Here is an 11,976-nt window from a genome sequence, read left to right on the forward strand (position 1 = left end):
TTCAAAGACAGGGGCTAGCAATAGACCCATCACTATTCTCCCAAAACTAGCACAGGGTTTGGCACACAGGAGGCTTCAAATAATTATTAAACAGAGGTTCAACATATGGAGAAAGACTGAATGTAGATTTGAGATAAATGACGTAGAGTTACTATTCAACTTAAACATGAATACTCATTTTTTTAAACTTTGTCTAATTTGATTAATTTATTGCTTGTGCATTTCAACTATATTTTGTTATTGTATACATGGACTTCCCAGATGGCACAATGGTAAAGAATGTGCCTGCCAATGCAGGAGACACAGGAAATGTGAGTTCGATTCCTGCGTCAGGAAGATCCCCTGAAGTAGAAAATGGCAAAACACTCAAGCATTCTTGCCTGGAAAATTCCATGGACAGAAGAGCCTATGGGCTACAGCCTGTGGACTCACAAGGAGTTGGACATGACTGACCACACATTCGTGGTTTCATGGTTGTTGTTGTGTATAGCAGTATCACCATAACTTAGTGTCCATTAAGTGTTATAAATTGTTATTTTAAATAGCTGTAAAAATTCATATTCCAAAACAATTTAACTTTGTAAATGAAACTTTTTTAAACATTGAGATATGATTGACAGATAACATCATGTAAGTCTATGGTATGCAGTATGATTTGATACATTTATTTATCACAATATGATTATCCCTGCAGTGTTAACCAACACACCTATCATATCACATAATTATCATAACTTTTTGTGGTGGAACAATTAAGATCTAGAGCCTTAGCAACTTTGAAAATTCTACTGCAACTGCTAAGTCACTTCAGTCGTGTCCGACTCTGTGCGACCCCATAGACAGCAGCCCGCCAGGCTCCACCATCCCTGGGATTCTCTAGGCAAGAACACTGGAGTGGGTTGCCATTTCCTTCTCCAATGCATGAAAGTGAAAAGTGAAAGTGAAGTCGCTCAGTTGTGTCCGACTCTTAGCGATCCCATGGACTGCAGCCCACCAGGCTCCTCCATCCCTGGATTTTCCAGGCAAGAGTACTGGAGTGGGGTGTTGAAATTTCTAATACATTATTATTGTCTATGATCACTGTGGTGTACTTTAGACCCCCAGAACTTATTTATCTTCTGGTTGATCTACTGGATGCAAGTTTGTGTCCTTAGACAACATCTCCCCACTTCCCCCACCTCTCATTCCCTGGTAATCAACATTCCACTCTCTGTTTTTTATGAGTTCATCTTTTTCAGATTCCATTTATAAGAGATATTATGTTGTATTTGTCATTCTCTTGAATACACATGCTTTCAACAAATTCTAAGTACTATTATGTGTGGTCAACTTTAAATCCTCCCCTCATACCCAACGGATATCATTACACATTGTGACTAAGGAATAAATTTAATCCTGGGCTCTGCACTCGTCACTGTTCAACAAACAGTTTCACATTGACTTGTGTGCAATGTCACTCTCTCACAGAGAAAGTGATTTCTTATGGTGGGACTTTTTTTCCTTAACTCAACTCTGGAGACATCTCTCTACAGCTGCTCAAGACTCACATTTGAAATGTGGTGGTTTCCCTGACTTTTTCTGAGGCTGCTTATTACTGTTTCTAACTGCTACTGCACAGATCCATGCAATGTTAAAATTCAGGGGTGTTTTGCTTTCCTCTACTGTAATCTGGCTTAAGCTTTTGTAGCCTCACAAAATTTGTGCTGTGGCAATGTTGTTGCCCAGAGGAGGGTGGAGGCTTGATCTATTCCTTTTGACAGAGTTGATAAGAAGTCCAGGGTAGGTTGATAAGAAGTCTAGAGTCCCCAGGGAGGAGAAAGGGATATGGGGCTCTTGAGAAGAGAAAAGGGACAAACTGTTTTTTCTACATTGCTTTGTCTTAGTCACATAAGACATTTCTTCTTAAACTCTGAGTTGTTATGACAATAATCTTTAAGATTAACTTTCTTTAAGCCCAGAGCCAATGATTACAAAAACAAAATAACACATCTTGCTCAAAAGTATCTTTTTCCTTATGCTCTGTACTAATGATTATATAACAACAATGGACAACTATTGGAGGACATGTTTCTCCTTTCTAACAAGAACCTTGTGACTAATCTTGTTATCTTAAAATGACAAGATAACTTATGTTGTGGGAGTGGCTCTAATAAAAGTATATAAAGCCTTGATAAGACTAGCAAGTGAGACACTCTCCATTCCCCTTCTGATGTCTATGTCAGAAGTGTTCTCTGTCCCTTTTCACTGTAATAAAACTTCTGCCACACAAAAACTCTGAGTGATCAAGCCTCGTCCCCGAAGCTTTATCTTCTTCAGAGATCATGAATCCAACATCATTCACTGTAAGCTATCACTTTTCTCTTAGCAATTGGGTTTATGGTGATGGGAGTAATTAGATCACCCTGGTTTCTGGCAGAAGAACAAATTCCAGGTTTAATGCTACCTGACAATGTGTTGTGCAAGAAATCAGAATCAATGAATCTGACTTTCTCAGTGTTATCATCACATACATCTTTCCACCAAGAATATATGGAGAATGATGTTTAACAGTTTTGCAAACATTTGAATGTTGCCTACAAGCGTCTTTATAAACCATACAGCATTAGGCAAATATAGGCTATTACGTGCTTACAGGGTGCCATCTCTAATAGTAGCCTCTGGTAACCCGATTTAACTATTTCCAAGGAATTCCTCCCAGATAATCACTCCCCCCCCCCCCCCCCCAGCTAAAGTTTGCTGAGGAAGGTCTTCTTCATGGCAATCTTCAGCTCCTTGTTCCTGAGACTGAAGATGATGGGGCTCAGGAAGGGAGTGAGGACCGTGTAGGTGATGCCCATCAAGGTGTCTATTTCCAGAGACTGGGGACCCTTGGGCTTGAGGTAGATGACAGAGGCAAAGCCATAGTGCTCTATCACCACAGTGAGGTGGGACACGCATGTGGAGAAGGCTTTGTGCCGGCCCTCGGCTGAAGGGATCTTCAATATGGTGGCCACGATGAAGGCGTAAGACAAGAGGATGAGGAGACAGCAGCCCAGCAGGGCAGCGATACACACAAGTCCTAAGCCCATGGCCAGAATGGAGACATTTTCTCCACAGGCCAACTTCAAAAGAGCCTGCACATGGCAAACAAAATGATGGATCTCATTCGATCCACAGAACGTTAGTTGGAAAATGGCTACTGTCACGACCAAGCCAATGACTGATCCTCCAGCCCAGGACCAGGCCACCAGGCAGGCGCAGCCTCGGGGGCTCATGAGCACGTTGTAGCGCAGGGGGTGGCAGATGGCCACGTACCGGTCATAGCCCATGATGGTGAGCAGGAAGGAGTGGGTGAAGCCAAATGTGAAGGAGAAGAACATCTGGCTGGCACAGGCTCTCAAAGCAATGGAGTGGTCAGTGGAGAGCAGGTCAGCCAGCATGCGTGGAATGACAGCAAAGGTGTAGAGGATCTCGGAGATGGAAAGGGCACACAGGAAGAGGTACATGGGGGTGTGGAGGCTGTGCTCCCTCCAGACGGTGGCCATGATGAGCAGGTTCCCCAGCAGCGTGAACAAGTACATCAGCAGGAAGAGCAGGAAGAACATCAGCTGAAGGTGGGGGAAGGTGGAGAAGCCGATGAGGATGAATTCAGCTGCTGATGAGAAGTTGCCTCCCTGCATGGCGGCTGTTCCTGAAGTGAGGTGTGACATGGAGAGGTCAGCTAGTGGATGGAAGGAAGTCTTCAGCTTCCATAATTCCTGGCTCTGCCCCAGGGGCTGCTCCTGATCCTAATAAATGACAGGTGACCTTGGCTGAATTCCTAGGCTGTGCCTCGTATGATTTAATCTTCTCATCAATATTGTGGGGGAGGAGGGTGTGTGTGTGCTGTTTTTATCACTGTCTAAATGGCATCCCACTCCAGTATGCTTGCTGGGAAAATCCCATGGGTGGAGGAGCCTGGTGGGCTGCAGTCCATGGGGTTGCTAAGAGTCGGACATGACTGAGCGACTTCACTTTCCCTTTTCACTTTCATACATTGGAGAAGGAAATGGCAACTCACTCCAGTGTTCTTGCCTGGAGAACCGCAGGGATGGGGAAGTCTGGTGGGCTGCCGTCTATGGGGTCGCACAGCGTCGGACACGACTGAAGCGACTTAGCAGCAGCAGCAAAGAAGGGTTAAGCTACCCACTCCAGTATTCTTGGGCTTTTCTGGTTACTCAGATGGTAAAGAATCTGCCTGCAATGCAGGAGACCTGGGTTCAGTTCCTGGTTTGGGAAGATACCCTGGAGGAGAGCATGGCAACCCACTCCAGTGTTCTTGCCTGGAGAATCCCCATGGACAGAGGAACCAGGTGGGCTACAGTCCATGGGGTGACAAAGAGTCAGACACAGCTGAGTGACTAAGCACAAAGTATCTTGAGAATACACATTGAAAATATTTGAGAGTCTAAGCAACTTGTTTATGGTGCAGCTGTCAAAATGGCAGAACCCATGCCTAGCTGTCCCCAAAGACTCTACCTTTCTATCACTTCTACATCTTCCAAAAATGGAAAAAGCTTCCAACCATTGCTGCTCTGCCCTTCTACTCCCTTCTGATAAGTCTTGTTTTTTTCAGAGCTTCAAATACCATGTTGCTGTTGTTGTCGTTCAGTTGCTCAGTTGTGTCCGACTCTTTGCAACCCTATGGGCTGCAGCACGCCAGGCTTCTCTGTCTGTCACCATCTCCTGGAGCTTGCTCAAACTCATGTCCATTGAGTCAGTGATGCCACCAAACCATCTCATCCTCTGTCATCCCCTTCTCCTGCCTTCAATCTTTCCCAGCATCAGGGTCTTTTCTAATGAGTCAGCTCTTTGCATCAGGTGGCTAAAGTATTGGAGCTTCAGCTTCAGCATCGGTCCTTCCAATGAATATTTAGGATTGATTTCCTTCAGGATGGACTGGTTTGGGATTTGCCTGGATGTCATATACCATGAGACATCCCTATTCCATGGCTATGGTCATTTGGACCTGTGCACATCTCTAACTTAACATTCATCAATCAGATTTCTCCTCTGGGGTTGAGTTATTCATGCAATGAATCTGAGGCAAGACACTGTGTAAAAATAATGTTCTAGTTGTTTTCCAGATCCCATGAGCCTATCTGTGTGTTCTGAGGCAATGCAACACAGCCATCTGACAAAAGGATGAGAGAGTCAGCTGACAGACTTCAAATCCCTGCTCTTCCCACTGTGTGAAACTGAGCAATTTGTTCACCTCTCTGTGCCTCTGTTTCTCTATACCTGTCTCAAAGAAGTTTTTGAGAAGTTAATGAATTATTCTTGGACTATGACCTGGAAAACAATAGGTGCTATCTATGATAATTAAATCCATACACTAAATGAGTACATGTATATTTTCTGTGCTCAGTAACTTCAGTTTAATGAGATTTCAATATCTTTTTATAAATAAAGTACCAATTTTTATGTGATCTTTATTATTAGGCAATGTCAAGTGTAAAGGCACAAAAATACCAGTCTATTTTCCACCTCTGTGGTTTGGCCTGCTCTGGGCAATATGGACTCATACACTATGTAGCTTTTGAGGTCTGGCTTCTTTCACTCGACATAGTATTTCTGAGGTTCATCCACATTGAAGAATGCATTTGAATTCATATATGAAGACCTTCACACCTTTTCATAGCCAAACAATATCCCTTTATGGATAGACCAATTTTTTTTTACCCAATCATCTATTTTTTTTCTTTAAAAATTTTTTAAATTAATTAATTAATTTTAATTGGAGGCTAATACTTTGCAATATTGTTGTGGTTTTTGCCATACATTGACATGAATCAGCCATGAGTGTACATGTGTTCCCCATCCTGAACTCCTCTCCCAATTCGCTCCCTATCCAATTCCTCAGAGTTGTCCCAGTGTACCGGCTTTGAGTGCCCTGTTTCATGCATCAAACTTGGACTGGTGATCTATTTCACATAAGGTAATATACATGTTTCAATGCTATTCTCAAATCATCCCACCCTCACCTTCTCCCACAGAGTCCAAAAGTCTGTTCTTTATATCTGTGTCTCTTTTGCTGTCTCACATATAAGGTCATTGTTACCATCTTTCTAAATTCCATATATATGTGTTAATATACTATATTGGTGTTTTTCTTTCTGACTTACTTCACTCTCTATCATAGGCTCCAGTTTCATCCACCTCATTAGAACTGATTCAAATGCATTCTTTTTAATAACTGAATAATACTCCATTGTGTATATGTACCACAGCTTTCTTATCCATTCATCTGCTGATGGACATCTAGGTTGCTTCCATGTCCTAGCTATTGTAAACAGTGCTGCAATGAACATTGGGGTACACGTGTCTCTTTCAATTCTGGTTTCCTCAGTGTGTATGCCTAGAAGTGGGATTGCTGGGTTGTATGGCAGTTCTATTTCCAGGTTTTTAAGGAATCTCCACACTGTTTTCTACAGAGGCTGTACTAGTTTGCATTCCCACCAACAGTGTAAGAGTGTTCCCTTTTCTCCACAACCTTTCCAGCATTTATTGTTTGTAGACTTGTTGATAGCAGCCATTCTGACCAGAGTGAGATGGTACCTCATAGTGGTTTTGATTTGCATTTCTCTGATAATGAGTGATGTTGAGCATCTTTTCCTATGTTTGTTAGCCATCTGTATGTCTTCTTTGGATAAATGTCTGTTTAGTTCTTTGGCCCATTTTTTTATTAGGTCGTTTATTTTTCTGGAATTGAGCTGCAGGATTTCCTTGTATATTTTTGAGATTAATTCTTTGTCAGTTTCTTCATTTGCTATTATTTTCTCCCATTCTGAAGGCTGTCTTTTCACCTTGCTTATAGTTTCCTTCATTGTGCAAAAACTTTTAAGGTTAATTAGGTCCCATTTGTTTATTTTTGCTTTTATTTCCAATACTCTGGGAGGTGGATCAGCAGGTGGATCCTGCTGTGATTTAAGTCAGAGAGTGTTTTGCCTATGTTTTCCTCTAGGAGTTTTATAGTTTCTGGTCTTATGTTTAGATCTTTAATCCATTTTGAGTTTATTTTTGTGTATGGTGTTAGAAAGTGTTCTAGTTTCATTCTTTTACAAGTGGTTGACCAGTTTTACTAGCACCACTTGTTAGAGATTGTCTTTTTTCCATTGTATATTCTTGCCTCCTTTGTCAAAGATAAGGTGTCCATAGGTCTGTGGATTTATCTCTTGGCTTTCTATTTGTTCCATTGATCTATATTTCTGTCTTTGTGCCAGTACTTTACTGTCTTGATGACTGCAGCTTTGTAATAGAGTCTGAAGTCAGGCAGGTTGATTCCTTCAGTTCCATTCTTCTTTCTCAAGATTGCTTTGGCTACTAGAGGTTTTTTGTATTTCCATACAAATTGTGAAATTGTTTGTTCTAGTTCTCTGAAAAATACCATTGGTAGCTTGATAAGGATTAAATTGAATCTATAGATTGCTTTGGGTAGTATACTCATTTTCGCTATATTGATTCTTCTGATCCACGAACATAGTATATTTCTCCATCTATTTGTGTCATCCTTGATTTCTTTCATCAGTGTTTTATAGTTTTCTATATATAGGTCTTTTGTTTCTTTAGGTAGATTTATGCCTAAGTATTTTATTCAATACTATGTTGAATAGTATTGGTGAGAGTGGGCACTCTTGTCTTGTTCCTGACTTTAGGAAAATGCTTTCAGTTTTTCACCATTGAAGATAATGTTTGCTGTGGGTTTATCATATATGGATTTTATTATGTTGAGGTATGTTCCTTCTATGCCTGCTTTATGGAGAGGTTTTTATCATAAATGGATATTGAACTTTGTCAAAGGCGTTCTCTGCATCTATTGAGATAATTATATGGTTTTTATCTTTCAATTTGTTAATGTGGTGTATCACATTGATTGATTTGTGAATGCTGAAGAATCCTTGCATCCCTGGGATAAAGCCCACTTAGTCATGATCTTTTAAATATGTTGTTGGATTCTGTTTGCTAGAATTTTGTTGAGGATTTTTGCCTCTATGTTCATCAGTGATATTAGCCTGTAGTTTTCTTTTTTTGTGGTGTCTTTGTCTGGTTTTGGTATTAGGGTGATGTTGTCCTCATAGAATGAGTTTGGCAGCCCACCTTCCTCTGCAATTTTCTGGAAGAGTTGGATAGGTGTTAGCTCTTCTCTAAATTTTTGGTAGAATTCACCTGTGAAGCCATCTGGTCCTGGGCTTTTGTTTGTTGGAAGATTTTTGATTATAGTTTCGATTTCTGTGCTTGTGATGGGTCCGTTAAGATTTTCTATTTCTTCCTTGTACAGTTTTGGAAGGTTATACTTTTCTAAGAATTTGTCCATTTCTTCCAAGTTGTCCATTTTATTGGCATATCATTGCTGATAGTAGTCTCTTATGATCCTTCATATTTCTGTGTTGTCTGTTGTGATTTCTCCATTTACATTTCTGATTTTGTTGATTTGATTCTTCTCCCTTTTTTTTCTTGATGAGTCTGGCTAATGGTTTGTATATTTTATTTATCTTCTCAAAGAACCAGCTTTCAGTTTTGTTGATTTTTGCTATAGTCACCTTTGTTTCTTTTTCATTTATTTCTGCCCTAATTTTTATGATTTGTTTCCTTGTACTGACCCTTGGGTTCTTAATTTCTTCTTTTTCTAGTTGCTTCAGGTGTAGAGTTAGATTATTTATTTGATTTTTCTGTTGTTTCTTGAGGTAAGCTTGTATTGCTATGAACCTTCCCCTTAGCACTGCTTTTACTGAATCCCATAGGTTTTGGATTGTCCTTTTTTTTCATTTTCATTTGTTTCTATGCATATTTTGAGTTCTTTTTTTGATTTCTTCTGTGATTTGTTGGTTATTCAGAAGCGTGTTGTTTAGCCTCCATATGTTTTAATCGTTTTTTCCCTGTACTTGACATCTAATCTTACTGCATTATAATCAGAAAAGATGCTTGAAATAATTTCAATTTTTTAAAATTTACTAAGGCTATATTTATGGCCCAGGATGTGATCTGTCCTGGAGAATGTTCTGTGTGCACTTGAGAAAAGGTGAAATGTATTATTTTGGGGTGAAATGTCCTATAGATATCAGTTAGGTCTAACTGATCCACTGTATCATTTAAAGTTTGTGTTTCCTTGCTAATTTTCTGTTTGGCTGATCTATCCATATGAGTGAGTATTTTTTAATTAAACTTTTATTTTGCATTACAGCTGTTATAACTATATAATTTTAGTTTGGATTATAGTTGATTAACAGTATTGTAGCTTCAGGTGGACAGCAAAGGGATTCAGTCATGCATATACATATATGCATTCTCCCCCAGACTCTCCCGTCATCCAGGCTCCCACATAACATTGAGCAGAGTTCCCTGAGCTATACAGTAGGTCCTTGTTGATGATCCACTTTAAATATAACAGTGTGTACCTGTCCGTCCCAAATTCCCTAACGAACATTCAGGTTGTTTCCATGTTTGCACTCATGTGAGTAGAGTTTGCATTCATGTAGGAATTTAAAACATATCAGTGGTTGCCAGGGGCTGGGGAAGGGAAGAAAGGGGAGTGACCACTAATGGGTATGGAGTTTCCTTTGTGGATGCTGAGAAAGTTCTGGAAATAGATACAGATGGAAGTTGCACATCATGAATATATTTACTGCAACTGAATTAATTGTATGTTATAAAATGGAGAAAATGGTAAATTTTGTTTTGTGCATTATACAACAATGTAATGAATGCCTGATCAAATGGACTCACATTTTAGATCAAGTCTCAACAGGTTGAGAACAAAACTTTGGTGACTGGAGGCTGCATTCCCCAAATATCATCAGTTTCCACAGTTTCTTAGCCTCCCTCCCTTGGAGTCACTTGCTTCTTTTTCTCACTTCTGGGTAAGCATTTGTTTACAGATCCCCAGGATGGCCCCACTCAGTCCTAATACTCTGAGATCCTAGATGGGGTAAGTCAAAGCCAACAACTTGGGAACAAGAGCCTACAAGAGGAGTCTGAATGGATGAGATCAAGATCCTGTGGGCTGTGCTTTCTCTAGCTCTCCAACATCCAGTGCAAGCTTTTGTAATATTTGGGGCAAGATCATTCTTTGCTGTTGGGGGTAGTGGCCATGCTGTGCACTGTGAGGTGCTTAGCAGCATCCCTGCCCTCTACTACCCAGATGCCAGTAGCCCCTGCTCAGTAGTGACAGCCAAAAATGTCTCCTGACACTGTCAATGTCCCCAAGGTGGGGGGGGGGGGCAAAGTCACCCCCAGTTAAGAACCAATGATATACAGAGAACAGTTGTAATCCCTAAGCTGCTCATTTTACCCAAATGTTCGTCCCTCCCCTTTTCCAACTGGCAAATATCTATTCATTAATTTTTTTTGGGGGGGTGTATTTTTAGGATAAAGGGAAGGGATAGTTAGGGAGTCTGGAATCAGCATGTACACTGCTTTATTTAAAATGAATAACCAGTAAGGACCTACTGTATAGCACAAGGAACTCTGCTCAATGTTATGTGCCGGGCTGGATGGGAGATGGATTTGGAGAAGAATGGAGACATGTATATGTACAGCTGAGTCCCTTTGCTGTCCACCTGAAACTATCACAATATTGCTAATCAACTCTATCCCAACACAAAATAAAAAGCTTAATTAAATTTTAATTGCTTTACAACAGTTGTGTTAGGCTCTGCTGTACAATAACATGAATCAGCTATGAAAAGAAAAAGTGAAAGTGTTAGTTGCTTAGTCATGTCCAACTCTTTGTGACCCCATGGACTATAGCCCACCAGGTTCTTCTGTCTATGGAATTCTCCAGGCAAGAATGCTGGAGTGGGTAGCTATTCCCCTCTCCAGGGGACCTTCCTGTTCCAAAGACTGAACTTGAGTCTCCCACATTGTGAACAGATTCTTTATCATCTGAGCCACCAGGAAATCAGCTATATGTATACATATATCCCTTCCATCCTGAACCTCCCTCCCACTCCCCCATCCCACTCCTCTAGGTCATGACAGAGCATCAAGTTGAGCTCCCTGTGCTATACAGCAGCTTCCCACTAGCTATCTGTTTTAAACATGGTACTGTATACTTGTCAATGCTACTCTACCTGTTCATTTTTAAGACTCAGTTTAAGTGTCATCTTCCCTACATAGCCTTCCTGGACATCTATTCCCAAAACCGATTTCGTCATTCATTCCTGTGTGCTTCTGAAACAACTCCTGAGTGGGTCTCAAGTCCTTGCTTCTAACTTTTTTATGACTGCTGTTATAATGTGTCATCTTGGAGATGCAACTCTCTCTGGCACTGGGTTTGGGGTTCTTGATAAGAATAACTACCATTTACTGGATGTTGGCACCTGTACCCACGTGTTTCTTATGAAATCTTTACCCCAGTATTGTGAGGCACCGGCTATTGATCCCTGTTTTCCAGAAGTGGTGGCTGCATTCCACAGAGGACACATCACTTGTCAAAGGGACCATGACTCTTGAGTAAGGGAGCCAGGATCTGACCTATATCTGAATGACCCCAAAGTCTATCTTCTCCTAACTTCTCTATTATATTCACCACTTATTTCTAGCTGTTAATGAATGTCAGAGCCACTTCCAAGACAAGGAAATTGTTAGCTTCACCGTACCAGACCATCCACCCACTACCTCCTTATATTAATTCAGATGACAAGAGTCCACGGCCAGGAATAAATAGATAGGAACTATAAGAAGACAAGAGCTCACTATGTCCTGGGGAGTTGGTTCAGGGCTGCGTATATACATTTTGGGATGATGGGGATGCAGAATACAGCTGAGATTGGTTTCTGTTCATTCTGGGAAAAGGCAAAACTATGGTTTTCAGTACTCAGGAAGAGAGAGAGAGATGAATAGGTGGAATTTTTTTTTAAGGTGGTGAAACAACTCCATATCACACTATAATGGTGGATACATAACATTGTACATTACTCAAAACTCTTAGGATATACAGCACCAAGAGTGAATCCTAAC

The 11,976-nt window shown here is 40.7% G+C and overlaps 1 protein-coding gene across 1 annotated transcript; it reads right to left on the bottom strand.

The window, feature by feature from the left end:
* Nucleotides 1-2,726: 2,726 nt before the first annotated feature.
* Nucleotides 2,727-3,659, bottom strand: OR10H1I (olfactory receptor family 10 subfamily H member 1I). The gene has a single exon (XM_002688598.1). The coding sequence runs from the start codon at nucleotides 3,657-3,659 to the stop codon at nucleotides 2,727-2,729; it is 933 nt and encodes a 310-aa protein (XP_002688644.1).
* Between the last annotated feature and the right edge of the window lie 8,317 nt (nucleotides 3,660-11,976).

The sequence above is a fragment of the Bos taurus genome, chromosome 7 (genome assembly GCF_002263795.3).
Source record: "Bos taurus isolate L1 Dominette 01449 registration number 42190680 breed Hereford chromosome 7, ARS-UCD2.0, whole genome shotgun sequence".
NCBI lineage: Eukaryota > Metazoa > Chordata > Mammalia > Artiodactyla > Bovidae > Bos > Bos taurus.

What these genes read in the sequence shown, in the direction of transcription:
- OR10H1I (XM_002688598.1), bottom strand. Translation starts at nt 3,659, where the DNA reads ATGCAGGGAGGCAACTTCTCATCAGCAGCTGAATTCATCCTCATCGGC.